This window comes from Schistocerca americana, chromosome 1 (assembly GCF_021461395.2).
Source record: "Schistocerca americana isolate TAMUIC-IGC-003095 chromosome 1, iqSchAmer2.1, whole genome shotgun sequence".
In the NCBI taxonomy this organism is placed as follows: Eukaryota; Metazoa; Arthropoda; class Insecta; order Orthoptera; family Acrididae; genus Schistocerca; species Schistocerca americana.
The window spans coordinates 799,031,757-799,048,749 of record NC_060119.1 but is presented as its reverse complement, the minus strand read 5'-3'; the positions used below and the strand labels follow the sequence as shown (position 1 = coordinate 799,048,749).

Genomic DNA, 16,993 nt, shown 5'->3' with positions numbered 1-16,993 from the left:
CAGAACTTCTGCTTACTTTGCACTCGATTCTAAGCCGCAGGCAGTTTTTTGGATTACAAAAACCGGAAAAAAAGTGCGGCTTAGATTCGAGTAAATACGGTAGATGATGTCCATGTTCTGTGCTTTTGTGAGCACCATATTAATTACAGTATAGAAAAACTTGTGATGGACAATTATTATATGACGACATTATTGAGCAGAAAATATAAAGGAAAAGATAGTGTTGCCATCTATGTTAAAAACAATGTCACATGTAGAGCAAATGACTTTCAGAATTATTGTTTAGAACATCATTTGGAACTGTTTGCCATTGTTGTTGTGGTCTTCAGTCCTGAGACTGGTTTGATGCATCTCTCCATGCTACCCTACCCTGTGCAAGCTTCTTCATCTCCCAGTACTTACTGCAACCTACATCCTTCTGAATCTGCTTAGTGTATTCATCTCTTGGTCTCCCTCTACGATTTTTACCCTCCATGCTGCCCTCCTATGCTAAATTTGTGAGCCCTTGATGCCTCAGAACATGTCCTACCAACCGATCCCTTCTTCTAGTCAAGTTGTGCCACAAACTCCTCTTCTCCCCAATTCTATTCAATACTTCATCATTAGTTATATGATCTACCCATCTAATCTTCAGCAGTCTTCTGTAGCACCACATTTCGAAAGCTTCTATTCTCTTCTTGTCCAAACTATTTATTGTCCATGTTTCACTTCCATACATGGCTACACTCCATACAAATACTTTCAGAAACGACTTCCTGACACTTAAATCTATACTCGATGTTAACAAATTCCTCTACTTCAGAAACGCTTTCCTTGCCATTGCCAGTCTACATTTTATATCTTCTCTACTTCGACCATCATCAGTTATTTTGCTCCCCAAATAGCGAAACTCCTTTACTACTTTAAATGTCTCATTTCCTAATCTAATTCCCTCAGCATCACCCAACTTAGTTCGGCTACATTCCATTATCCTCATTTTGCTTTTGTTGATGTTCATCTTATATTCTCCTTTCAAGACACTCTTCATTCCATTCAACTGCTCTTCCATGTCCTTTGCTGTCTCTGATAGAATTACAATGTCGTCAGCGAACCTCAAAGTTTTTATTTCTTCTCCATGAATTTTAATACCTACTCCGAATTTTTCTTTTGTTTCCTTTACTGCTTGCTCAATATACAGATTGAATAACATCGGGAAGAGGCTACAACCCTGTCTCACTCCCTTCCCAACCACTGCTTCCCTTTCATGTCCCTCGACTCTTATAACTGCCATCTGATTTCTGTACAAATTGTAAATAGCCTTTCGCTCCCTTTATTTTACCCCTGCCACCTTTAGAATTTGAAAGAGAATATTCCAGTCAACATTGTCAAAAGCTTTCTCTAAGTCTACAAATGCTAGAAACGTAGGTTTGCCTTTCCTTAATCTTTCTTCTAAGATAAGTCGTAAGGTCAGTATTGCCTCACGTGTTCCAATATTTCTACGGAATCCAAACTGATCTTCCCCGAGGTCGGCTTCTACCAGTTTTTCCATTCGTCTGTAAAGAATTCGTGTTAGTATTTTGCAGCTGTGACTTATTAAACTGATAGTTCGGTAATTTTCACATCGGTCAATGCCTGCTTTCTTTGGGATTGGAATTATTATATTCTTCTTGAAGTCTGATGGTGTTTCGGCTGTCTCATACATCTTGCTCACCAGATGGTAGAGTTTTGTCAGGACTGGCTCTCCCAAGGCCATCAGTAGTTCTAATGGAATGTTGTCTACCCCCGGGCTCTTGTTTCGACTCAGGTCTTTCAGTGCTCTGTTAAATTCTTCACGCAGTATCGTATCTCTCATTTCATCTTCATCTACATCCTCTTCCATTTCCATAATATTGTCCTCAAGTACATCGCCCTTGTATAGACCCTCTATATACTCCTTCCACCTTTCTGCTTTCCCTTCTTTGCTGAGATTTGTGTTTCCATCTGAGGTCTTGATATTCATACAAGTGGTTCTCTGTTCTCCAAAGGTCTCTTTAATTTTCCTGTCGGCAGTATCTATCTTACCCCTAGTGAGATAAGCCTCTACATCCTTACATTTGTCCTCTAGCCATTCCTGCTTAGCCATTTTGCACTTCCTGTCGATCTCATTTTTGAGACGTTTGTATTCCTTTTTACCTGCTTCATTTACTGCATTTTAATATTTTCTCCCTTCATCAATTAAATTCAATATTTCTTCTGTTACCCAAGGATTCCTACTAGGCCTCGTCTTTTTACCTACTTGACCCTTTGCTGCCTTCACTACTTCATCCCTCAGAGCTACCCATTCTTCTTCTGCTGTACTTCTTTCCCCCATTCCTGTCAATTTTTTCCTTATGCTCTCCCTGAAACTCTGTACCACCTCTGGTTTAGTCAGTTTATCCAGGTCCCATCTCCTTAAATTCCCACCTTTTAGCAGTTTGTTCAGTTTTAACCTACAGTTCATAACCATTAGATTGTGGTCAGAGTCCACATCTGCCCCTGGAAGTGTCTTAAAATTTAAAACCTGGTTCCTAAATCTCTGTCTTACCATTATATAATCTATCTGATACCTTCTAGTATCTCCAGGAGTTTTCCATGTATACAACCTTCTTTTATGATTCTTGAATCAAGTGTTAGCTGTGATTAAGTTGTGCTCTGTGCAAAACACCACCAGGCGGCTTCCTCTTTCATTTCTTACCCCCAGTCCATGTTCACCTGTGTTTCCTTCTCTCCCTTTTCCTACTCTCGAATTCCAGTCACTCATGACTATTAAATTTTCGTCTCCCTTCACTACCTGAATAAATTCTTTTATCTCATCATACATTTCATCAATTTCATCATCATCTGCAGAGCTAGTTGGCATATAAACTTGTACCACTGTAGTAGGCATGGGCTTCGTTTCTATCTTTGCCACAATAAATCGTTCACTATGCTGTTTGTAGTAGCTTACCCGTACTCCTATTTTCTTATTCATTATTAAACCTACTCCTGCATTACCCCTATTTGATTTTGTATTGTTTGCCATAGGATTGTTTTTAAATAATTCTCATATGTCAGTAGTAACAGTATGCAAGAACCTTCAGGGAAGTGCAGCCTCTTTGATGCTCTCCTAATATATACATTCAAACACAGAGCAGCTGTAATTGTGCTTGGGCACTTCAATATAAATTTTCTAACAATTCCAGAGCCAGATCAGACCAAGAAAATTTGATGTCCTCACATAAACTTGATTCTGTAGCTAGTTTTCCTACTACAATAACTTCATGTGCAAGCACACTAATTGATAGTATATTTATAGCCTAGACCAAAATCGGTGCTACAATTACCAGTCAAGTCTTGAATGGTCTCTCTGACCATGATGGACAGAGACTCATTATTATCAGTGCAAATATCTATGAGAGTGAATATAGTCCCCGAAGGAAAACAGCTTGGACAAAACGAAGAAACTATCCAGATTTTTAAATCACATCTCCAAGATGTAGACTAGAGATCTGTGTATAATTTAGATAATGCCAATTCCAAGTACAATCGTTTTAGTAATGACAAGGACACTGATGTTTGAATGTACCTTCGCAAAAGGATATATAAAACCCAAACCAAGAAACTCGCCAAAAAGCCCTGGGTAAATATGGTATTAAGATTTGATGCAAAAGGAAAAATTTCAAACAACCCCCAACAAATTGAATCACTGTAACAAATATTGTAAAGTACTAACTAAAGTCATTCAGAAGTCAAAGAGCTTGTGTCTCTGCTCCAAAATTTACAAAACTTGTTACAAAATCAAAACTGTATGGGAAGTGAGATGTGCAAATTTCCCCAGTAAGACCCAAAACATTGTTCTCAACAATGAAGGTAGAGAAGTGCAAAGCCAAGAGATCAAGGCAAAAATTGTTTAATGGCCACTTTTTAACTGTTGCGGAGAAAACAGGATGCAATAGCTTCTTAGAAAAGGCCATAAAAATATTGAAAGATCATTTCTAAAATTCCTTAGACCAGATATATAGAACTCCTATAATAGTGCAGCAAGTAAGAAAAATCATAATTTTTTAAAGAGTTAAAATTCAGCTGGTGTCAAATACACTTTCAGCAAACTACTAAAAGCATGCTGGTGAAGTCCTAGTTCATATATTCAACACCTCTCTCAAACAAGGTATCTTTCCTGACAGGATGAAGTATGCTATTGTAAAGCCCTTGAACAAAAAGGCGATGCCACAGAGGTTACAAACTATCATCCTGTACCTCTTTTGACTGCGTTTTCTTAAATTTTAGTAAAATTAAATATATGCCAGGATGGTCAATTACCTGAAAAACTTTGTAGTAATAAGTAAAATTAAGTTTGGATTCAGAGAAGATATCTCCACAACCAAAGCTATATTTTCATTTAGCAAAACCGTTTTGGAATACACTAACAAGGAGAAATTGCCTGTTGGCATATTTTGCAACCTGTGCAATGTCTTGGACTGTGTGGATCACAGAATACTTATAGAGAAAGCAAGCCACTATGGAATCCAAGGACAAATGGGCAACTGGCTCAAATCCTGTTTACAGGGCAGGCAACAGAAAATAGTGTTAGAGGATAATAACATGCAGGCGGAAGGGGTGGTGTACAACTGGGGCACAGTACATCATGGAGTTCCACAAGGTTCTGTCCTTGGTCCCCTGCTATTTCTTGTGTATATTTGAATGACTTGCCTCTGCCCTCAAACACAGCAAGAAACTTTACAATATTTGCAGGTGACACGAGTATTGTTATACACAATAGTACATCCACCAACTTAATGTTAAATGCCAGTGAACTACCTGCCGATGTTCTGAACTGATTGATACTAAATTTTCTATCAATAAATCTCAGCAAAACCAGTTACATTCACTTCTACTCTGGAAACAAAAGCCCACAGGAGATAAACATTGCACATGAGAGCTTGCAGATACAGAGGATGCATTGTTTGAATAGCAGGCGTAACTGGGAACACCTCATCCACCAAACCCTGAAAAGGCTTAGCTCAGCAACATTTGCAATCCTGATGATCATAAAAATTGGAGATATCAATGTCTCAGAATCTGCCTACTTTTGTTGCTTCCATTCACTTATGCGTTACGGAATGATCTTCTGGTGCAATTCATTGATGTCGAAAAAATGTCATTGCAGGAGACAAAAAGATTGTCCAAGAATCATATGTTGGGATATTTTTAAGACACAGGGACACTAATGACTACCTCACAATATCTCTCTTTTCTGTCATCACATTCATGCTTCACAGTGCTTCTCAGCATGAAAAGAATGAGTCATACCATCATCATAACACAAGAAGAAAATTTGATATGCACTGTGATCTGAAAAATTTGTCTCTGGTGCAAAAAGGTGCAAAATATGCAAGCACAGAGATATTAAACACACTTCCAAGTAAAGTGTCTACGAGGTAGTAAAATACTAGTTAAAAGTGAGCTTAAGAATTCTTCTTTAAAAAAGTTTCTATTCTCTAGAAGAATTCTTTAATAGTGATAGATAAGATAATTACACTTTTATATTTGTGTATTCCTGCTTTAATGTATCTTTCTGCTTTAAATACATTAATTTGTGTTCTGTAAGTCAAGATATGATCTTTTTACTTCATAAATTACTGTTTGGATAATATCTGAAAATTGTTTCTTAACCTCTTTTGTGAGTGCAGTTAGAACTTAGTGATTGTGTTTTTTTAATCATCATTTTCAAATTTGCGTTCTTAATCTTGGTTTTCGGCCCTTAATGATAAGAACATAATAATAAATAAAATGATTCGACTTATTCCATATCCATTCATTACCATGAAAAAATGGACCTGTGCAACATGTATCACAATAAATAAATGATGTCACATATGTGGTACATCTGATGAGTAAAAGAGGATATGCAAAGCCTGTTGTAAGACCGTGCTAAACAATGATAATGTATTGCTGTTCCTTCCTGTTTTATTGAATGACTCCTAAGCTAAACATAATCATTTAACAGTCTACAACTTTAGTCCAGTGTGTTACAAACTAAAAAAGGAAAGAGGCTGTTCAGAATCAGTATTCCAGCAAGAGCACTGCTGCGACCTTGGCTCCACCTTAACTTGTGCATGGGAAAAATACAACTAAAATTATCGAAGTACAAAGAATCAGTTGATTGAGCTACCTGGAGAGGATATCAGATCGCAGGAAGCCAAGAGAAATAACTGTAGATGGTTATCTTCTACCAGAATGAGTATATGAGTAAAAACAAGATAGATAGATAATTTATTGCTAGACATTGCAAAGATGCAGATTTAAGATTGCGGGAGAAAAGCAAGAAAACATACGATGATGATCTGCATTTTAGCTGGCATCAGCACAAATTATATTTAGCAGTATAGTGGTACTTTATTAATACAGTGTGATGACATCTATCGAATACAGTGAATGAAAAAGAATGAAGTAAAACTTAAAAACAAGAACACTGAGATAATAGCATTAGAATGAAGTACTTCATATTTTTTTGAAGATGAATGACACCTAACTCTTTGTGCTGCTACCATAATTAACTATGAATTTTTCAACATTTTTAAATTCTTGTTGGTATCATTTGAAGCTCTCGCTGCTGATGTGACATAATTATGCGAGATCTATAAAATTTTTGTACTTTGTGTTGGTGTACTGCCAAGTTTAGAGTATTTTATGTAATGAATGTTCATGTGATATTCTTTCTTGTAGGCTATTAATGATAGGTTCTGCGCTCTGTATTTGGAAGAAATTAGATTATTGTGGGAGAAGCACCAAGACAAGGCCAATGACTTGCGAACAATACTGGATGATTTTAGTTGTCAAATTGTAAAGGAGCTGCAGGAGGCTATTATCAGAGCCAATGAAAATGGGTACCGCTCTCTGCAAAGTGAGTAAATGTTTCACAACTACTTCAGTGCAGCCCTTATTTTCTTAGTTAAATGTCCTGTGTTATGTATTTGTAATAATAATTAAAATGTGGTCATTTCATTTTTACAGTTCCTACAATAACTTACTCTGGTCTTACCATTTATAGACATATTTCATATACGTAATTGTCTACGTACTTTCATTGATGAACTAATATTAGATATGGAAATATTGTGAATAAACAACTTTAATTTGAATGTTAACAAATCACTGTGCTCTGAAAGACATTTTTTTCTTGTTACATAACCAGAGAGCTATAGCTGTTTGCTTCACTTTTTACTGAGTCAAAGCTGGATTGAGTTGTTGCTACTGTGGGTCATTTTTCATACAATAAATGTCCCTGGTTTATTAAAAAAATGGTAATAAATTATTGGCAACAATTTCATTAGGTGGTAAGTGTACTGTGAAGATGTAAATTCTACTCAGAAATTTTTAAATAAATACATACAAGAAAAGCACAAGAGAATATAAAATATAATCCTCACTTTTGTTCCTTTGTTTGTGTGCAAAAAAGAACTTTCGCCAAAGAGTTATTACAAATTATTGCATTTTTAAGGCATTGCTGATTGAAAATGTTACCTTACTGATGTTTTTGCCTCAAAAGTTGACAATTACTCCTACAGAAAATGTAAGCTGGACCCAAATGTTTAACCATATCTACATGTTCAGATCCTTATCAATATGTACAACCAAAAACATTGGACATTTTTTAACTATGAAATGTTTCATGCTGGTATCCTACATTTGTAAAGGTTTTACATTTGTTTGCACTATAAAACTAGACAAGTGGTTTCTTTACAAAATTAAATGTAAGCTCAATATTGTAAAATCAGACATTACAAGAAAAGTTAATGTAAAATCATTATTGTGAAATTGGACGTGACACAAAATAAAAAACTGTGATGCCATTAATAACTTTTCAAGCAAAATATTTCTGAGATGGGGTATGCATTGGACTCTCATACAGAGCAGCAAGATTCAAATGCTCATCTGGTCGTCCAGATTTAGATTTTTTTCCCTCTAAATGGCTTAAACAAATGACAGGGTGTTTCATTTAAAAAGGCAACAGCTGTTTTGTTTCCCATCCTTGGCCATTCAAAGATGTGCTCCTCTAATAATATCATAGTCATTAGATGTTAGACCCTAAACAACCTTCTTTTCAATACAATATTAAAAGCCATTGATCTAAATTTAAGGTTTATTCTTGGTCATACATTAAATATATTTTTCCAGAAAACTCATTCTGGAAATTGAGGTACATTTTGTGTTAACATCACACACCTGATAGGTAAATTTTCAACACTTATGGAAAGGATAGATTGCTATTGTCGTACAGATGACACGTTGAGATGCAGACATGCACCAAAAAAAGCCTGTTACTCATTAAGCTTTTCGCCATAGCCTTCGTCAGAATAGAAAAACACTCGTGCATTCACACAAGCAACCACATCTCGCACACACGATTGCCATCTCTGGTAGCTCAGGCCAGACTGGAACTTCAGTGCATCAAATGGGGCCACTCTGTAGTGGAATGGGGAAGGGGGAGGGATGGCAGGGTATGGGTGGGGGAAGAGGAAACACTGCTGCATGATCGAGCGTGCAAGGACGCGAGGTGGCAGACAAAGCTGCCTGGTGCAAATATGGAAAGTTGTTGAGGAGGGAGGGAAGCTAAAAAGAGGGAACAGACAGGAGAGGAGCAGAGAAGGGAAAAGATTGATGGGTACATTGGCAGAGTGCAGTGCACACTGTGGTTGAGGAGACTTGAGTTGTGTGGTGGTGATAGGACCCAGGGGGGCGGAAACTGTTGAGTGGAGAGTGTGAGGACAGCAGGTTACCATAGATTGAGGCCAGGATGATTCTGAGAGCAGAGAATGTTTGTAAGAAAAACGCCAATTTGTGCAGTTTAGAAAAGCTGGTGGTGGAGGGGAGGATGGCCCGGGTTGTGAAGCAGCCATTGAAATCAACGTGTTCAGTAGCATGTTGTGAAACGGAATGGTACATTTTGCATTTGGCCACTGTTTGGTGGTGCCCATTTGATCTGGTGGATAGCTGGTTGGTAGTCATACAAATCTAAAAGTAGAGCAATGATTGCATCAGAGCTGGTACACAACATAGCTCCTTTCGAAGATTGCCTGGCCTCTGATGGGGTAGGTTAAGAGTGTGACAGAACTGGAGTAGGAAATGATGGGTAGATGAACTGGTCAGATATTGCACCTGTATCTTCCACAGTGTATGATTTCTGTGGCAGAGGTTTAGGACTGGGAATGGCATAGGGATGGACTAGGATGCTGTGGAGGTTGGGTGGATGATGGAACACCACTTTAGCAGGAGGTGTGTAAAGGATCGTGGATAGCATGCCCATCATTTCAGGGATCATATCCCTGTGGAAGATCCACGTGCAAGCCATGCCCAATCCACCCTCCCAACACTTCCTGTCCGGAGTTCTGTCATAAGCTTATTCTGTGCCATCAGGGGCCAGGCCACTTGTGAAAGCAGCCATGTCATATACCAGCTCTGCCACAGTCATTGTTCAGCTGCCAACCAGATGTCCACCTGGATGAATGCCTCCATCAAACTGTGGCCATGAGCTAGGTAGACCACCCTGTTGCACAACATGCAGCTGAATATAAAATGCTTGATTTCAATGGCTGCTGCACTACACGGGCCATCTGGATTCTCCTATCCACTACCAGCTTTTCTGAACTGTGCAGATGTGTTTTTTTTTTTATTTTTATTTTTTTTTAACACATTCTCTGCTCTCAAAATTGTCCCAGCCTTAACCTATGGTAACCCACTGTCCCCACATCCTCCACCCTACAGTTTCTGCCCCTCTGTCCTATCACCTCCTTCCATCTCACATCTCCTCACCCTCATTGTGAAGTGCTCTCTGCCAATGCAACCACTGATCTTTTCTCGTTCTATTCTCCTCTCCTTACCACTCCCTTTTTTTTCTTTCCTTTCCCTCCCTCCAAACAGCCTTCTGATGCTGCACCAGGTAGCCTTGTCTGCTACCTCTAGCCCCTGTATGCTCGGCCAGGCAGTGGTGTTTCCTCTTCCTTCACCAATACCCTGCTATTCCTCCTGCTTCCTGCTCCACTACATGTCATTGCTCTTGTTTGACACCTTTAAGTTTCAATCTGGCCTGAGCAACTGAAGACAGTGGTAATGTATTTGTGAAGTGTACTTGCTGGTGTGAATTTATGTGTGTTTTTCTTTTCTGATGAAAGCTTTGTCCAAAACTTGTTATGTAACAGTTGTTTTGTTGTGTGTGTGTCTGCAACTCAACATGTCACCTTTATGGTGAGTAGCAATCTATCCAGTCCATAATTATTGATATTCCAACCTGGATTTTTCATTGCTTGACGAGTCAGTTTTTGTTATGTTTTTTTAAATGATATTGGTAAGCTCTAGGTAAAATACAAAGAGTGGAAGGAATGTAACCACTCACCATGCAGCTGAGATCTTGAACTGTCAGCAGGCACATCCAAAAGACTGGACTTTGCTGAGCTCCTCTAGAGCATGAGTAGAGTGGGTGAGAAGAGCAAAACGATGGAAAGGAAAACATGGTTGGGAGGGAGAGATGGCAATAGAAAGGAATGTGGCACATTCGAGCTTGCCTTTGGGTAGTCAGTGGAAAGGAAGTTTTGTGTGGCAAGTGGAGGAATGATTAGTCTAAAGCAGGGGGGTTGGGAGGAGGGTGGTGGCGATGAGAGAACAGAGGAAGGAGGAGATACAGAGGGAAAAATAAGAGTGTAAATTAAGGGAGCGAAGTTGAAGTCACAGGGCAGAGGTGTTGGTGGGTGCTGGACTGGAACTAGCAGAGACTGTATCCAGGATGATTGTGGGATCACAGTGTGTATTGTAAGAACAAGTCAAGTTTCATCTAAAAATCCAGAAAAGGTGGTATTGAGCATGGCGAGGAGGGAGGGGGATCTACAGACAGCACAGGATGATGGGAGCAGTCATTGAAGTCAGTCAGAATTTTATTCTTAGCAGCATGTGTCTGCTACACAACTAGATTAGAAGATGCAGAATGTGGGGGAAAGGAGAGGCCTTGCACCTGAGTCTTTCAAATATATGTGATCCATGTGGCAAGGGGATGAGGGTAGACTTGGGATAAAGTTTGACTAGGATATTGTGTAGTTTTGATGGGCAATGGAATCCCACTTTGGGAGAGGTGGGGCACAATGAAAGGTTGTTAAAGCTCTGGCAGAGGATGTAATTCAGTTGTTCCAATCTGGGATGATGTTGAGTAATAATAACAGCACTTCTTTCAGTAATATGGAGCTGGTTTAAGAATTAGAGGTGTTTGGACAAGGAGTTCTTTGTCACTGCAAATCCACTATTTACTGTTGATGGTTGATGGGCTCTATGTTAATGGAAATTTTTATGGAGATATTGAAGAGGTGGAGGTCAGATTCCAAGATGAGATGCTGAGTTGAAGACAACTGTGTGAAACAAATACAAGAGGTGTAAGATTGATGGGGAATGGGGATAGACTGATTTTATAATATTTGTGTATAATACAGCTAGGAAAAGGTTTTAGACTATTATAGTTTGTGTGTCTGTTAACTACCAATGAACATTCCATTTCTTTCACAGTTACAGCAGCCATAACTTCAATAAACGAAGCTCTGGCAGCAAATAATGTTCAGCAGCTACTTACATCTCTTAAAACACTGTCTCTAAAAGAAGTAAAGCATGCAGCAGCACCCCTTTACCTTGAAGAGATGTGTGCAGATCGTATTCAGTGCCAGGTATGATAAGGTATAGAGTATTAATTTTGTTTTTCTGTCTCCTTTGGTTAATAACATCATAATGGTCATAGCCATTCTTGTTTTTATGTATTCTGCATACTCCGTGCAGTTCATAGCTTTTCAACAGAGCAAAGGATTAAAACATTGAGTATCTACTTATGAGAACCCTAATCAGAGACAATCTGATAGTTTCTCCAGTGCCTCCTTGGTGTCTCAAAACCATCTCAGTTGATTGTCATTTGTATTAATGTAAATGGATCAAATTCTGCATACAGATATGTGGATGTGAACCTTGATTTCCTGTTAACTCCATAAATTATTGCTCTTACTAATGGAAGATATTAATCAGTACAAGAACATGAAACCAAATGGACTAAAAAATAACCTAAATATTGGCACCCTTAACACATTAACCCTCAGTGGGAAAATGGAAGAAATGACAGATGTACTAACGGAGAGAAAGTTACATATTTTGGGATTAAGCAAAACAAAGTGGAAGGGAAAAGGTGAGAAGAATTTGAGAGGAGGAGGAAAACTGTACTGGAGAGGGACTAACAGATTTGGAAGAAATGGTGTGGCAGTGATGGTGAATAAGAATGTACAAAGCTGTATTGAAAATGTGAGATACATATCAGTCACGATCATAATTTTAAACCTGAGATTCCAAAAAGAAACACTAAAAGTTATCCAGATTTATGCACCTCGATTTATGCACCTCGAGTGGGACGTAGGGGAGAAGAAAAGATGGACTTCGAAAATGAGTTAGAGAACCATATAGAGTGTGTTAATATAGTGATGGGAGATTTTAATGCACAAATAGGCAAAGGCAGAAAGGGATTTCAGCAAGTATTGGGATGTTTTGGATATGGAGGCAGACATTAATAAGGGGAAAGACTCCTAGATTTGTGCCAGAGGAATGGAATGAAAATAGCAAACAGCTGGTTTGTGAAGAGAGAAAGTCATGTTATCACCATATACAGTTGGGATGGAAGAACCAAGAATGTAATTGATTATATTCTAGTAGATGGGGAATGGGGAGAGAAAGTAATTAATGTGAAGGTAATTCTATGTGGGAGTGCAGATGAAACCATAGATTACATGTGGAACAATGGAAAATGAACCAGTGTGTGAAAAATAGAAAACTGAAGAAAGTGATGAGGATACAGAATAGGAAAATGAAGGAGAGTGAAAGTGCTGAGAAGTATTGAGAATTAATCACACAAAAATTTCCAAAAGAAGTTTTCTGCGATGTAGAAAAAGAATGGAGTTTCTTCAAAGACACTTTAGTGGAAGCAGCACAAAAAGTATGTGGTAGAACATCTGGAAAAGAAAAAGTGAGACAGACAAGTTGGTGGGATGATACCACAAACCATGCAGTTAGAAAAAAAAATGGAGCATGGAGAAAGTGGTGGAAAACTAAAAATGATGGGGACAATAAAATATATATAGAAGAAAAGAAAAAGAAATAGTGGAAACAGCAAAGAAAAAGGCGTGGGACGAGTTTACACAAAAAAAGATGTGAAGAGCAATAAGAAAATGTTCTATAAAATGATGAAAAATAAAAGGAAGGCTTCTGAAGTACAAGTAAAGATGGAAACAGAGGATGGTATAGTTATTGAAGATCCTGTGGGAATATAAAAGATCTCTGGAGAGAACATTTTAAGAAACAGTTAAACACTGAGGAGCAGATACATGAGGAAACAACAAATAATGGAGAAATTGAGATAAGTTGGGATGCAGAATTGGGGCAAATTACATGGGAAGAAATGGAAATAGCTGTGTAGAAGATGAAAGGGGGGGAGGGGGGGGGGGGGCAAGACCTGATGAAGTATCAGTGGACATGGTAGGAGCAACAGGTCCAGTGGGAATGCAGTGGCTGTATAGAGTACTGTCAAGTGTGTAGAGAAATTGTACAGTACCTGACGATTGGAGGATTTGTTCCCATCTTCAAAAAAGGCAATAAAAGACTTTGTAAAAACTACAGATAGAATAACCCTTATGAGTCATATAGCCAAGAATTTTACTAAATTGAATAAGTGAAAAGATAGAAAAGGATCTGAGTGAAGAACAGCATGGGTTTAGGAAAGAAAGAAGCATGATCAACCTGATTTTTCTATCAGTCAACTGATGGAAAAAAGTTGGGAATATAACAAAAGGATGATAATGGTTTTTTATAGACATAGAAAAGGCATATGATTCAGTCAACAGGAAAAGACTCTGGGAAGAAATGAAGAAGATAGGTATAGAAGGTGGATGCATTAATATAATAAAGACAATGGACAGAGGACACAATTGTAGAATTAGAACACCATTGGGGAACTCTGAATACTTTGAAATAAGACAAGGACTTAAACAAGGAAGTATTCTATCTCCTGCACTTTTTAATGTTGTGATGGAAGGAATGAATTGGGCAGTTAAAGATATAATAAAAGACAAAGGGATGATTTTTGCAGATGATATGGTAATATGGGGCAATAAAGAGGTAGATGTACAGTTACAGCTTGATGTGGGGAAGGAAATAATAAAAAGGTATGGATTAAAAATAAATAAAGAGAAGAGTGAAGTAATGGTATTTGGAAGAGAGAAAGAGATCAATGGGAATATTACTTTGAATGGAGAACCCCTCAAAGTGGTAGACAGTTTCACTGGCTCTGGGAGTGAAATATCTAGTGATGGAAGAATAACCAACAAAATTAATAGGATGTTACAGAAGGGAGACAATTTCTACCAAACAATAAAACACCTGATTTGGAATAAGGACGTTTCAAAAAAAGCAAAACTCATGTATCAGAGTTATTACTTCCCTATTGTCACCTATGGAGGAGAAACATGGACAGTGACAGAAAGGGACTGGAGCAGACTGCAAGCAGGGGAAATGAAATTTCTCAGAGCAGTTAACGGAAAAACAAGAATGGACAGAGTAAGGAATGTAGGTATTAGAAAGGAACTTAAACGGGTATTTTATTGGTCCTGTAAATTACATTTTGAACAATTGTACACTTATAAAAGCGGACAAGTCATTATGCTTATAAACTAGGATTATACCCACAGTATGGATATTTAAGTACAACAAAGTTTTACAGCACATAATGAACTTCAGTAAATAATATATGTAAGTATTGTATTGATGCTACAGTGTGGCAGTTTTAGGTGGAGGATATTTTGAACAAGGATAGCATAAGTTAACAGTAGAAGTTGGGTTTCAACTACCACATTTACGACATTGCCAACTACAGTGAGCAGAGTGAAAAAGACTAATCCTGGTTAAACATTACATTTGAATATGGCTCCCAGAACATTCAGAGGGAATCGGCAGTCCATATCATGAATGTAGATTGCTAGCCCTGCGAGCGGAAGATGGGTCTTCTTCACCTGCACCAGTCTTCTATCCTTGTACGGTTTACGTTGCCGTTTTTTCAGGCGCAAGGCCAGCTACTGCATTAGTTTCTGTACTATAATGTAAGTTTTGATAACAGAGCTACAGCTTGGTTTAAAAATACATTGCTATGACATTTATTATTGGGCACTAATGAGAGCTCGTTTCTCTTTAATCGTGGATGAACAAGGAGCTTCAACATCCTATTGGTCGATATACATCATGACAAATTCTTTTTCAGGGTTTTGGGGCTAGTCTGTTCAATTTTGCAACTTGGTATTTTTTGTGACATTGATTTTATTAATTTGATTCAAGAGTTTTGATTTAAAAGAGCCTTTATTCATAAAGGCTCCTCAGTTCCCTTTTTTTGTCTTGTGCTATAGGCTTGAATAATCTCATTATTTTCCAGTTTTTCATCTTGTGTGATTGTAATGCACTCACAGTCCCTTTTCTCTCTTTCAGTGAAATCTCTCATTATTATTCTGTGTATCACTGTGGCGGTAGGAAGTAGAGCCCCCCCCCGTACTGATACTCCATGTTGCTTGCATAAATTACTTACTTTAACTTCTTCGAAACAGTGTCAATCTGTCTTCAGTTTAGCTCATTGTCTTTCATCATCCCTAAAAACTAAGCTGAATCTACTTCTAAAACAGTCCACTTTCACCCAACAACACATACATGTGTTCCATATTGCTTACAGATAAATTGAATAAGGTAGATCGTATAACTGATTCTTGAGGCACACGCTGCTTTATGCTTATAACTTATGATCTTTATAAGTTTTCAACAGTTAAATATTGTCTTCTGTTACATGCGACACAATGTTATCCAATCTGCAGCATGCCCTCAATTAACAGCTTTCTGTAGTTTCTGGAGCAAGACGGGCAAGCAGTTAGTCTGTTGAGCATAAGCCTTTCCAATATTTTTGAAAAGCCTGATACTAGAGTCTGTAGTTATCCCCCTTTTTTGTATAAAGGGACTTTCTTAATTCATGAGTTGATCAGGAAATATCCCTTCCTGTAATGACCCATTTGAAGAAGGCATGGAAGAGGAGGTACAGGTGGTGACAGGGTGACAGGATGAAATCAAGAAGGTAATTTTGTTGAAAATACTCTTGTTTTTGTGACAATTTGACAGTTTTGTGCCTGGAAAGATGCCAGCTTTTACCCTGGTGTTGACCATATTATAATGAGAGAAGATGGCATATTATGGCAACTCTTGCTGCATCTTTACATATAATATATCCTTAAATATATTTAGGGCCCCCATTGTGTAACAGTTTTATAATACTGTTCTTTGTTGTACAGACTGTCAAACATGACACGTTCCTAAGATATTTAGATTTCTACCAGTACAGACTTCATGTCAAGTTAGATTATTTTGGTAACTTCAAGATTTCCGCAAAGTGTGCTGTACTTTTTCCAAGCAGCTGTGTTGGGAGATTGGACACCTTTGCAATATGCTTGTGTATTTCTGTTATGTTTAAAGGTTGGGTTTCATCAGAATTTTCAAAATGATGTGGCTATTGGCTTGTGTTTCTGAAAAGATGAAGTCCATGATCATATGCCTCTGTAGTAAACCTGCATGTGTTCACTGTTGAGTACCCTCCCAATCCCCTGATTCACACACACACACACACACACACACACACACACACACACACACACACACACACACACACACTTATGTTTACTGTCAATGACCCTCATTGTCCAAATAAATCAAAGTCTAACTCATATGTGTCCAACATGACTCTTAAATATAGGCAAATGATGTCCACATCTGTGCTAATGATGGTCCATTGATGCAAAAGACTAATTTGTTAAAAATCCAGAAATCAAACATTTTGCAACTAGGTCTAGAAGGAAACAATACAAGATGATCATTTGTATTTTGCTTCCTAAACACTGGAAGCACGAAGTGACTCAATTTTGCCCTA

General features: G+C 38.0%; 1 protein-coding gene across 1 annotated transcript in view; it reads left to right on the top strand.

Annotated features, from left to right (window-relative positions):
- The window catches only part of LOC124612604 (ras GTPase-activating-like protein IQGAP1), a 340,604-nt gene that overhangs the window by 122,994 nt on the left and 200,617 nt on the right, over positions 1-16,993 (top strand). Inside the window, exons 9-10 of the mRNA XM_047140897.1 lie at positions 6,703-6,880; positions 11,524-11,678. Coding sequence (XP_046996853.1) covers positions 6,703-6,880; positions 11,524-11,678 — 333 coding nt within the window. The remainder of the gene's footprint in view (positions 1-6,702; positions 6,881-11,523; positions 11,679-16,993) is intronic.